The 12,841-nt window shown below is 35.1% G+C and overlaps 2 protein-coding genes across 2 annotated transcripts in view; one reads left to right on the forward strand and one right to left on the reverse strand.

Annotated features, from left to right (window-relative positions):
* LOC150084849 (26S proteasome non-ATPase regulatory subunit 8-like) overlaps nt 1-1,636 on the reverse strand; it is a 72,558-nt gene extending 70,922 nt beyond the window's left edge. The window contains exon 1 of the mRNA XM_090375594.1: nt 1,515-1,636. Coding sequence (XP_090231720.1) covers nt 1,515-1,622 — 108 coding nt within the window. The 5' untranslated portion in view covers nt 1,623-1,636. The remainder of the gene's footprint in view (nt 1-1,514) is intronic.
* An 83-nt stretch (nt 1,637-1,719) lies between these two features.
* LOC150084850 (protein TSLIG3A-like) overlaps nt 1,720-12,841 on the forward strand; it is a 137,211-nt gene continuing 126,089 nt past the window's right edge. Inside the window, exon 1 of the mRNA XM_090375595.1 lies at nt 1,720-1,919. Within this exon, the coding sequence (XP_090231721.1) occupies nt 1,882-1,919 (38 nt within the window). The 5' untranslated portion in view covers nt 1,720-1,881. The remainder of the gene's footprint in view (nt 1,920-12,841) is intronic.

A 12,841-nucleotide genomic window follows, 5' to 3' on the forward strand; every position in this document is an offset into this window, starting at 1 on the left:
TTGCACATCTCCAGTCCGTGGGAACCTCCCTTGAGTCCAAGGATGCTCTCATAATTATGGTTAAGGCTTTGCTTAGTTGCTTTGCCGCCTCCTTTAATAGAACTGGATAGATCCCATCCACCCCAGGTGCTTTTCTTACGTTTAACTTCAACCGTTTCTCTTCCACTTTGCTCAGTTATTACAAAATCATTAAATATCCTGCTACAATTTGATAACCTTCTGCCATTTTCAAACCTTAATAATTCCTTACATGTGAATGTAGATGCAAAATACTCATTCAGTTTGTTTGCTATCTGAGCAGGATCATCAACAGTCGAACCATGGATGTCAAGTGGACCAATCACATTCATCCCCTTCCTTTTAGAGTTTATATAAGTAAAGAAATCTTTGCTGTTTTTCTTAGCATCTTTTGCCGAGGATTTCTCGTAATCTGCCTTCGCCTGCCGAACCTCCTTTGTGACCTGATTACAGATTAACTTATATCTGCCATAGGCTTCTGAGTCGCTTGATAATTTATATGCATCCCATGCATTTTTCTTCTCTGTTACGAGTCGCATTAGTTCATTTGACAACCATTTAGGCCTAAACCTTGAACAATATTTCTTAATAGGTGATCTGATAGAGGTGTATAAAGCCTTGAATGGTTTGAGCATGCTCAATGCTGATGGGATTCTTCCTCTTGCTCAGAATTTATACCGTTATAACAGGGTATAAATTCAAATTGAGGAAAGACAGATGTAGGATAGATGTGCGGAAATTTGCCTTTAGCCAGTGGGTAGTTGGTTGGTGGAACAGACTTTCATCTTTTGTCATGGAAGTTGATAGCCTAAATAAATTTAAGGCTCAGCTGGACAGGTATTTCGAACGAACGGAGGGGTGAAATGAGAGCGGTTTTTTTTTTGGCTGATGCATCAGCTTGCTTTCGTGCATCATATGCCTCTACTAATGCTACGCTGTCGCTCACATTTTATATTATATTGCACATATATTTTTCAGAAAACTCGCTGGCATCTTTACAGAATTTGCCACTTTCTGTACTTGGCCTCAAAATCTGATTATAGGCAATTTTTTAATACAATATTTATTGTGTAAATATTTAATACTTTAATACAGTATTAAACGCTAAAGCTTGGAATACACTATTTTAGACAGCAATATACTATTTCTTTCGTAGAAAGCTATGAATAATGAATTTGGTCATACAAATGAACAAAATTCTTTTTATACTTTGGGCCGGTAAAATGAGTGGCAGGAGGAGAAAAACTCATTTCCAAGAAAGTCTTTTGTGCGAGTTTCACCTCTGAGACGATCTCAGATTTATCTGATAATTTTATGCTAAATAGCAGGGTTAACTATACCAAAAAGTAAGATTCTGTATTTTTCACACATTATGATTCAGCACTTTTGACAATGTGAAACGGCATTTAGGCTTAATAAAGTAATCTAGTGATCCTCCTCTCTTAAAATGAAAGAATATGGCTATAATGATAAATAATCAAGGAATATATACTAACTTTGAGCCTTGCAAGAAGTTCTTCACACTTTGCAAGATTTTTAGGAGTTTTACCCCATTCACCCATGAGAGTCTGATAAATTGAAACAACTCCTTGCAGAGTCGACATGTTAAACTTTTCAAACACACGTTGACTCTTCTGACATCTAGCGGTACATTTGGAATTTATGCCACATTGGAAACGTTTCTTGAGCAATCGTGGGAATGTAATTTTTTTGGTAGTTAGTATTAAACAACTTACATATAAACTATTAAAAGAATTTTTTCTCTCTTGTTATAACAGCAGTAAAATGTATAAATAGATTAATATTTATTAACAAAGCTTAAAAGGTATATGTATGAACACATAAAGGAGCGCAAATTCAAAAATGGAGATCGACATTATGGACTCATTAGATGATTTAGGGTATGTTCAGTCTATTATTTTTTCAGAATTAATTTTGTGCATATGTTAATTTTAGTAGATACTAAGTTATATATTAAGTTGCTGATATACTTTTAACTCACTCGGCAAAGCATATTTCCATTACTAGCATGGTATATGTTAGCGGCTTTAATATAACTGCACAAATAGCGTGCGCTGCAAAAAGGCACAATTGTTACATTTTAATTTATCTTAATTTGGAGAGCCCGGTTAGGTTCTTCACGTTGAAATAGGGTTGCTTGAGTTTCTTGAAGTGGAACTTCGTTCAGTTTTTACACATTCCCGAATTAGAGTTACCAGATGCCCCCAGTTTTCCCGCTTCTTGTTCCGGCGTCCCAAGACCTTTTGGGACCATGGAATGCACCGGCTACAAACACACACAGAAAAAAAAAAAAAAAGAAGAAATATATTGATATCAATGACATATTCCATTTCAGTCATATGACCTTTGTGACAATCTATACCGAGATTTCAATCGATTCATTGAGCTGGAATGAAAAATTATCCTCGGAAGAACTTTTTTTGTATTTTTAAGAACAGAATTTGCAGAATAGTATAATGACATTTTTACAATATATATGAATATCTGTATGCAGTTGCTAGCCACAATGGAAATGTTCAAAGAATGCTTTGAATATATAGTGAAAATACCCTGTCTGAGGTTAAACTGTCTTCCAGTGTGTTGTGTTACATAATGAAAGACAAAAGATCAATGAAGATGCCCTATCCAGCATAAAATATTAATTGATGTACGTCATGTTTATTTTTGGCTATTTGTTAAAAAATAAAATTGCTTTATTTTATTGTTTGATAGAAAATGCCTACTTTACATTGCAAAATTCATTTTGTTTTAATAAAAATCATTATGTAAAATTTTTTTTTATGAATATATGTATATTATCCATCAATATGTTGATTCAAACAAAATTCATTCCAGTGTGTTGGTCAAAAAAAATCTGGCAATCGTATGGGCTTGGCACACCCAGGGTCCTGAGCTGGATACCATCATTCTTCTCATTTTTGGGGATTCCCTTCTACTTTGACACTCTCTCTCAGGGTAACTCGGGATTTTTTTTTTTGGCTGGTGCAGCATAAGCCTCAGGCTTCCTTGCACCATATAGCTAATAATAATAATAATAATATTGTTCCAACCATAGTCCAGTGGTTAGCATGCATAGGTGCAAGTAAGGAGGTTGTGGGCTTCAGTCCATATATGCACAAAAAATGCATATCCAATTGTGACCGGTGCCTCCGTAGCCAGGTGGGCAGGAGCAGCAGTGCTTAGCACATGCTTCTTGATTAGACCGGGGTTCGAACCAGTGACCACCAAATACGGAGGATGCAGAAAGGTCAGGGAATGACCACCCCATATCCCTGAGCTATGGCCTTAGTTGCTAATGCTCCTAAAAACCAAATAACAACAACCCATTATGACCATGGCATTGAAGATTTGGTTGCCTTAATAATTGAGTATGTATGCAGTCATGATGAATTTGCACTCTTCTGGCCTCAACTGTCAATAGAATAAATGGAAATTTATGTTTATTATTGCCAATTTTTACTAACTAACTTGTTTGATAGCTGCATTTCCTCTGCATCCTAATTCTTTCAAAACTTCCTGTTTTCAAAAATTGTGGAGATAAATCTGAACCCCGTAAATTACTACCCATCTTGTTTATCAACTTTTTATTTTAAAATCAGGCACTCTTGGGGACTGAGAGGTGCCAGATTTAAAATTTTTCTGTATTTTAGAGAGGTATACCTAGTCATTGAGCAGTTTTAGAGAAACACATTTCAATAAATATTAATGATAAACAATTGAACTTGTATCTGTAAACATTTATAATGACTATCTTATCCATTCATCTGTTTTTGTGGCCAGCAGGATTTTAAACTACATGTATGATACAATGGACTTAATTCTCACAGCAGAAAAAAACTTGCCTTTGTAATAAATTGCCCTGGTATTTCACTAATTTCAATAGATAGCCTTAGCTATATTACACATTTAAAAATTGATTTCACATACAGCATGGCAGCTCATGTTGAACAACTTCTTTACAATTGTTTTGTCAGCATGTTGTCACTAGAGACTACTTGCTGTGTAATGAGGGACTGGTTAGTCCTGAAACAGGCTGTGGCCATTTAACCTTTTGGAGAGGCCATCTGTTTGAAAGTAGGGCATTACTAGTGACCACAAAAAACAGATTAAAGAACAAGATAGTCCTTCAAGCATCTTATAAAGAAAGAAATGTCAATCTTTTTTGTATGGATTCTTAAAGTCAAATGCAATTGTTACAAGTGCCAGATTGCTTTTTTAATATTTCTGGATTGTAAAGTACCATATTTTAGAGTATTGTAAAACTGTTAAAAGTATAGTTAATAAATTTGATAAATCTGAAGTACTTGTTTAATCAACAAATGTCAACATTAGAGGAATACTGGAAATGAATCCTGAAAAAAAGTTGATACTTTAAAAAAAGTTCCACATTACTTTACTTTTCACTCACTTTTCCAGTTTTTAACAAGGGCATATGAGGGATTTCTTAGCTCATTTTTTCCAGTTTTTTTTCTCTTTTTTCTCTCAGCTTTTTTTCCAGTTATCATTGGAAATATGGTGCTATTTTGATATACTGGATGCAGAATTTGAATATGGTAAGTACAATGTGTACAGGAAAGATAAGACAGAGGGATATGCTTCTAATCAATAATTATATACTTGTATACACTATCCTACCATAAATCATAGGACACTACATGGTTTGTGTACAGGCAACCCACCATATAACACGGTACTTCTACAACACAGTTTCATTCTAACATGATTGATAAATTGCGGCAATCCTTGTACAACATGGTTTGAGAATTGCTGGAAATCTCGCATAACACGGTATTTTTGTGCTGGGAAAACCCTGCGATAACAATTCGCTAGTTGTTATCGCCTTTGCAGTATTTTTCTAACAATAAAAACAATTTGCAGTTTCCGGTTTATTGGTCTTTTCTGTTAGTGTAATCAATTATAAATGGGTAGTAAACTCGATCTTCTTGCATTTGCTATAGTACCGATAGCTGGAATTCTGTGGATCTCACGTTATTTTGGTGAAATGTGTTTCCCCTTCCATGAAATATTCAATCATATAAAAAACATAAATAACTTTTCAGAAACTCATTACTCTGTATCTCACTTGTGTATATCGTGTTTGTTGCAACTTGTGCATGCCATGTTCTTTGTTATTAATTGCTTATCATTTTTACTGATTTAAATTTTACAACCAAAAAAAAAACAGTCAGTGAACAGAAATATCAATTAATTAGTATGTACATATAATAGTATGTATTAATTAAGCTATTTATGTAAGCTCAAATTTATTTTTATTTTGCTAACTGGAAAATATTCTTCCAATTTTCATGTATTATTTAAAGCGGGGTCCATTGTATTTTTTTGGGAGATCCCTGGGTTAGGTTCTGTGCTGTTGAACTTGTGCTTGTTTGAGACCATAAAAAATAATTGTGACTTTTAAAGAGAGCAGAAGGTACACGAAATCTAGATGCTACAGAAGAGATTTTGCTTAGCAGCGATGAAGAGGAAGAAAATTAAATGAAAGCACATAATCTGACCTATAAGTATCACAGTTTGTAAGGCAAGACATTTGTTCAGTTATTACTATTTAAATTTACTACTATTATAAAAATAAAGTTAAAATATTAAGTTATTACTACTATAAAAATTAAGTTTCCGATAGTTATAAAAAAATGGCATATTTTTTTAGCCTTTGGAACGTAACCCCCCTTTTTGTACTGAACCAGTACAAAAGGTTCTTAGTCCCATATAACATGGTTTTGCATTACACGAGATTTTGTAGGAATCAAACTACCATGTTATACAAGAGTTACCTGTAGTTACAAACAAAACTTATTCAAAAAAATTAACAGCATCTTGGTACACCTTTTGGTTTTAATGACTGCTTCGGTGATCTGTAGAATTTTTGCTAATTTATGGTCAAATGCCGGTGATATTGTGTTCCACTCCTCCTCTAAAACATTTGCAAGCTGAACTAATGAAAAGGACCATCTTGATCGTGCTCTTATTCTGTGTTGCAGTTTATCTTATAGGTTTAGTTGGATTGAGGTTGGTGTACTGTATGGCCAATGCTATGTTCTCATGGTATTCTCTTCAAACGTGTTCACAGTCCTTGCTTTATGACTTGGAACATTGGCCTGTTGGAAGATGTATGGGCCAGTTCTATAAAATTTTCAGTGTGCACACAGAATTGGCTAGAACATTGATGTAGGATGCAGCATTTATAGTTCTATGTATTGCAACCAATATCTAATCTGTATCACCATGGCACCGCCTCCCAACTCACACTTGAGACAGTACACTCAATACGTGTTCTCCAGACATCCTTCATATGCAAATATATCCACCAGACTAGAAGAGTGTGCAGCATGATGTGCATTGTTTCACAGGACCAATTTCCTTTGATCCACAGTCCGGATTTGGCGTGCCTTGCACCATGCCAGCGACACAGTGCATTTAGTTTTGTTATTAAAGGTCTGTGGGCTACAGTGCTTCTGGGAAAATTCATGGCATGGAGGCAGAGGTGGACTGGCCATAAGACTTACTAGGGAAACCCCAGTGGGCCAGAGGCCAGTGTGATTTACAATATTACATTGTGATCTCCAATGTTTGTTGATTAATATATGAAAAAAAGTTTTGTCAAGAAATGTCAAAAATCATTGCCATGCTCATCACTTTCTACAATAGCAAGGGAATTGTGCACAAAGAGTTCATGCCCAATGGCCAAAGTGTTACTGCTGCATACTGTCTGGATGTTTTGAAATGTTTGTTGCAGAGAATCCATCATGTGCAGCCTTAGTATAGAGAAGATGGCAATTAGTTCCTCTTGCACGACAATGCACCAACCCACAAGGCTCTCACTGTTTGGGAGTTTTTGGCTAGCAAAAAGTTTGCATACTATGTTCACCAGATTTATCCCCATGTGACTTATTTTTTTGTTTCCAAAGCTCAAGTCACCACTGAAAGGCTGTTCAGAGCTGGGACGAGAACATTGAACAGTATACCAGTCACGGCCTTCCACCAGTTGTTTCAGGCACTTCATGGATGCATGCAGTGTGTGGATGCGGCAAGAAGTTTTTTGAATAAACCAAGGTTCATAATATGCCCCCTCCTCATGGTTATGGGAGTCATCCACCACCAAATCAGGATGATTATTCAGGACCTCCTGGATCATATCCATCAGGCCCCCATCTCCTACTCAGGGTGGTGGTCCTGTTCCACCACCACCATGAGGACATGGATCAGATCCATATGGAGCTCCTCCTGTTGGAGGTTTTGGACCCCCTGGACACGGGATCATTATTTTTTCTAGCATTAGTCTTGTTTTCCAATTGCCACACTGTGTATTAAGTGGTGTGTTTGGTATATCATGCTGTCTGTATCCTATCTAAAAATTTCATCATTTCATACATTTTCTCCCCAATTTTAAGCTAATTAGGCACAAAAACTCTTATACCAGTATCTTGTATGTTTGAAAATTCTTTCAGTTCGGGAGCACTATCAATAGACATTATACAACAAAGCACAATAAATATAAATATGCTGTGGGGAAAAAAAAGTGTATGCCATGATAGTAGGAGATTTAAAAAGAAACAATTACTCAGAAATGGATTTTTATGAAATGTGCATTGGAACAAAACTTTACTTCACTAGTTTCTTTTATTGTAAACATAAATAACAAAAAAAGAAATTAATTGATGGTATGAATAGCAAAATTTAAGAAATAAAGTACAAATTTATAAAATATTAGAAGGCTCAATGCTTACGCTGTACCTTTCCTTGACACTGGATGAGCCTACTGGTATATTGAGCCTATTGCTTTCTTGCATCACATGCCACTACTACTACTACAGACAAAATGCAGCACTAAATTTTTGTAAGGACAGTTTCTAATACTGTTGCCATTCATGAATAACAGTTAGATATATATATATATATATATATATATAATAACAATCAGCAGCATTACATGGCACTGTAAAAGGCAAGGACATCTGTTAAATTGCTGTAAAGATTTTAAATGAGATTGGTGGTGCTGAGAAACTTTCTTCTGCTGTTATGAGTTGTTTCTTTGGGTTTAACAGCACAAGGGCAGCTAGGCTATGCTGTTACGAGTGGTATAGAAGCTTTTGTATGTTTCCTAAATTGTATTAATTAGATGTAAGACATCTAATTCCATAAGGATAGAATTAGATTCCCTGCATGTGTTATAATTCAGTAATTGCTGTGCACGCTTAGATATGACAAAATGGGTAAAGTGAATCGAGAGGTAAATAGTATTGACATATAGTAGTTTTTTTCTGAGTGAAATCTATGTTGAATATGGAGATATGATTTTGTATGTAGTGACTTGCTGTTTGAGTAAAGGGAGTGCTTTAACCTGCCCCCCTGCTGCTAACATGGCATATTACAGATACCACTTTTTCAAATTTTTTGTTACTTTTTTTTTTTTATTTGGAAATAAAATCACATGCTCCCATATACTATCTTTCTCCACCAATATTCCCTAAATGATTATACAATATTTTCCTTTTGTTATAATATAAATTATAAGAAAGCAGGAGTTTTTTTTTTTTTTTTTTTTTACAGTTAGACTCCAGGTAAGCAGTAGCTTGCCTGGAGTCTAATTGCCAAATAGTGAGTACAAAAAACATAGATGCTGTGTTTTTTGTACTCACTCCATATGCATGTGGTGTCTGTGAGACACCAAAAAGAGCTGTCTAATCTTGCCATAGAGCTTTAGTTTTGCAAAAATGAAAATGAAATGTGAATAACTAGCAAAAAATACATTAATTTCACATGGTGTCTGGCAGGATGCAATGTAAATGCCTTGTGTGTTTCAATTTGGGAATGAGTGATTTAAATTTTAAGAAATATGATAAAACCATTATTATTATTAGTTTCTTGCTTATTTTTATTCAATATTTTGTATTTGAGTTTAGCAAATCATAATTAAAGGAATACCGTTTTAAATTCAGTGAAAAAGCAAAAAAAATTATTTGTTATAATAAAAAAAAAGTGTCTCACAGAAACCATTTAGGGCACAAGTTGTAGAGGGTTAAAAGACCGAGTTTTCTTTACTCAGTTTGCAGTTCTTTTTACCCAGCAAATTTAATAACAAATTCAGGTTAATCACATAAAATACAAATGTTATATCTGATAGTATGAACCAGAGCTATAATGCTCAATACATATATGTTGATATCAATATTTGTAAAAGAATAAGAGAAGTTTACCTCAATATGACACGTAGAACACTTCGTATGATACTCTCCAGAAATTAAAACGAAAACAATTAAAAAATCGAAAATCTGACATTTACAGTAAAAAATAATTAAAAATCAAATGAACACAATTAAAAATCAATTTAACACAATTAAAAATTAAGTAAAAAATTAATTTAAAGAAAAAAATTCCCCCACAAAAGATCGATTATCCTTAATCAATTTCTCAATGCTTATAAATATTCAATAATGGAATTTGCTTTGGGCTCAAAAATACAAATATTTACCAACAGATTCTTAAACAGGGGTTACCCACTTGCTACAATAGACAGAATTAGGGTACAAGCTAAGGACAGAATACAAAAAAATACACAAACCAACAATAGTAATATCAAAAAATACTTTATTTCTGTCCCATTTGTTGAACAGTGGCACAAACAACTTAACAGATTCTTTAAAGAATTTAAAATTGTAGCCAGGCCAATACGGAAATCACACACTATACTGAAGAATCGCTCAGTCCTTTCTTCATTTGCGACACAAATAAATGACCTAGTGTACAACATTTCTTGCCATGTTTTTGCCTCATCTTATCAGGGTTCTACGAGGTTTTCTCTGAATTTCTGTGTTAACATGCAGCCTCAGTTCATGCTTCTCGTTCAGCAGCATCAGAATTAGCCTTTAATGCCGTTAATGAAAAACACTTTTTTTATTTAACGAGGCCAAAATACTTAGTGTCCAATGTAATTATATGGGACTATTAATTGCAGAAACCATCAAAATTAAATTACATGAGAATTCTGTTAATGTACGCCTGCCATATCTAATCTCCAACCCGTGGTCCTTTATGCACATGTGCAAAGACAAATAATCCCTATTTAAATTCCATACTCATCCCTCTTCGGTAATTTTCATTCCTGTGATCACGACTATGGTCAAAGCATTGTCAGCTTCAGGAAGGAAAATCGTTTTGCAATATTTTTTGTTAAATTAATTTTTTACTTAATTTTTAATTACGTTAATTGATTTTTAATTGTTAATTATTTCACTTCTCTTATCCTTTTACAAATGTTATATCTAGATAGATGAGATCATTCTTATCATTCAGTGCATTCTGAATTAGAAAACTAGTGGAAGTTAAGATCGTGTGAACAAAGCAGTTGGGGAAGTGAGATTGAGAAACCCTGTTGTTCATTAATAAAATACAAAGATCTGTTATATGAGCTATAAAATTATAATGATGGTAATTCTATTGTTCAAAATTGCTATACAGTGGCGGACAAAAAAACTGCATCATCTTAAAAAAAGTAACATTTGTAGTGAAACGTATAAGATATATTTTTGATTACAGTTATTTTGTTTGTCTCAAAGCAAAGTTATTGCATCAGATAACACTTCTATTGGATCAGACAGTAATTGCAAAGTATTACATCAGCCTTTTCTATAAACATGCTGTTGGAAAGGTATACACGCTCATTAGTATCCTGTTTTGCGGAGGTGCAAGCATGGCTCCATATGTTCAGTTGACACCAAGAAAAAAAAAGTGCAGCTGTTGCTCTGTTCCAGGAAGGGCTTTCTACACGTGCTATCACTGATAAAATAATAGGTGGGCAGGAGCAGCAGTGCGTAGCACACACTTCTTGATTAGACCCCGTTCGAGCCCGTACCCATCAAATACGGAGGATGAGGAAAGGTCAGGGAATGACCACTGCATATCCCCGGAGCAATATGGCCTTAGTTGCTAATGCTCCTAAAAACCAAATAACCATGTAACTGATAAAATAGGCTGCCACCAGTAAACAGTATCCCGGGTGCTGAAATTAAAGCGTCAAACCAGTGATGTGAAGAGAAGACTTGGATCAGGCCATAAGAAAGTGACTACACCTTCCCAAGATCGATATTTGAAATGGCTATGCCTTCATAATCGCCATGCCAGTGCTCCTGATCTAAAACTGGACTTTGAGATGGCCTCTGGTGTTGAAACAAGCGCCGCAGCTATCCAAAGACGACTTACGGAATGTGGTCTGCATGCCTATTGGCCCAAGAAGAAGCCTTTGTTGACCCAAAAAATGAGGAAAAAGCTACTTGCTCGGGTTAAATGCGTGTTTCATGGACAAAAGAGCAATGGGACACTGTCATCTTTTCTGACGAATCGAAATTCAACCTGCATGACTCGGATGGGAAGTGATATGTCAAAAGACGAAAATTGGAGGCATACCATCCTGAATGCATAACACCAACTGTAAAGTTCCTCGCTGGTCAGATGGTCTGGGGATGCATAAAAAGCAAAGGGGTGTGGCAAATTAAGTTTATTAACAGAATGGTGAATGCAGAAACCTACACTGTTATCTTGGAAGAGTGCCTGAAACCCGTTATTAGGGATCACCATACAGATGTCCAAAACTGCATTTTTCAACAGGACTCAGCACCTTGCCACACAGCAAAATTGCTAAGTTTTATGCTATTTAGATTTAATGATGAGTTTGTCTTCTTGTCTCACAAGGCTTAAAACATACTTACACCAATATTTTTCCCTCATTTTTCTCCCTTAAGGTGCAGTCATACCTCAGAAATATCGGCATTACACTGTTTGGACTGGCCTTGCAACAGTCTAGATTTGAACCCTATTGAAAATTGCTGGTACATAATGTTGTCTAAAATTGCTCAGAAGAAGCCAACAAGTGAGATTCAGCTGCACGAGAGCATTGTAATGGTGTGGTACCACGAAATTGGGCAACCCTATATCCAGAAGTTGATTAACTCTATGCTACATCATTGCAAGGCTATAATTGCAGCTTGAGGAGGAACAACAAAATATTGAGGATTTATTTTGCTGATTTACAGTACATATACTATTACATTAACTGTCATTTCAGTCTGTACACGTAAATGCAATAAAATGTATGTTTGGTTATCGTGATGGCCATTTGCACGATTTCTCATATTTCCATTAATTATACATTTTACCCTTTGGGAAGGTATTTATGGCAATTAGGTATATCAGGTGGAGTTTATTTTTATTGGATTTCATTCACAGAGATATATATCCCATCTAACAAATGCATTTCGAACATTTCTGCAACCCACAAGCAGCGCAAAACACATTATTTGCAAAATTCACAAGTGATGCAGTTTTTTTGCCCGCCACTATATCTTATACTGTTATACTTCAGCAATTGCTGTGCACATGTTTAGATATGATGAAAATGATGACAAAATGAAGTAAAGTGGATTGAGAGGTAAGTAGTATTGACATACAGTAGTTTTTTTCTGAGTGAAATCTATGTTGAATATGGACATATGATTTTGTTTGTAGTGACTTGCTGTTTGAGTAAAAGGAGTGCTTTAACCTCCTGCTGCTAACATGGCATATTACAGATACCACTTTTTCAAATTTTTTTGTTACTTTTTTTTTTTTAATTTGGAAATAAAATCACATACTTCCATGTACTACCTTTCCCCCCACCCACCAATATTCCTTTAATGATTATACAGTATTTTCTCTTTTCCTTTTGTTATATAGGCGCCTCCGTAGCCAGGTGGGAAGGAGCAGCAGTGCGTAGCACACGCTTCTTGATTAGACCGGGGTTCGAGTCAGT

Source organism: Mastigoproctus giganteus, chromosome 6, assembly GCF_048544385.1.
Source record: "Mastigoproctus giganteus isolate SK-2022 chromosome 6, ASM4854438v1, whole genome shotgun sequence".
In the NCBI taxonomy this organism is placed as follows: domain Eukaryota; kingdom Metazoa; phylum Arthropoda; class Arachnida; order Uropygi; family Thelyphonidae; genus Mastigoproctus; species Mastigoproctus giganteus.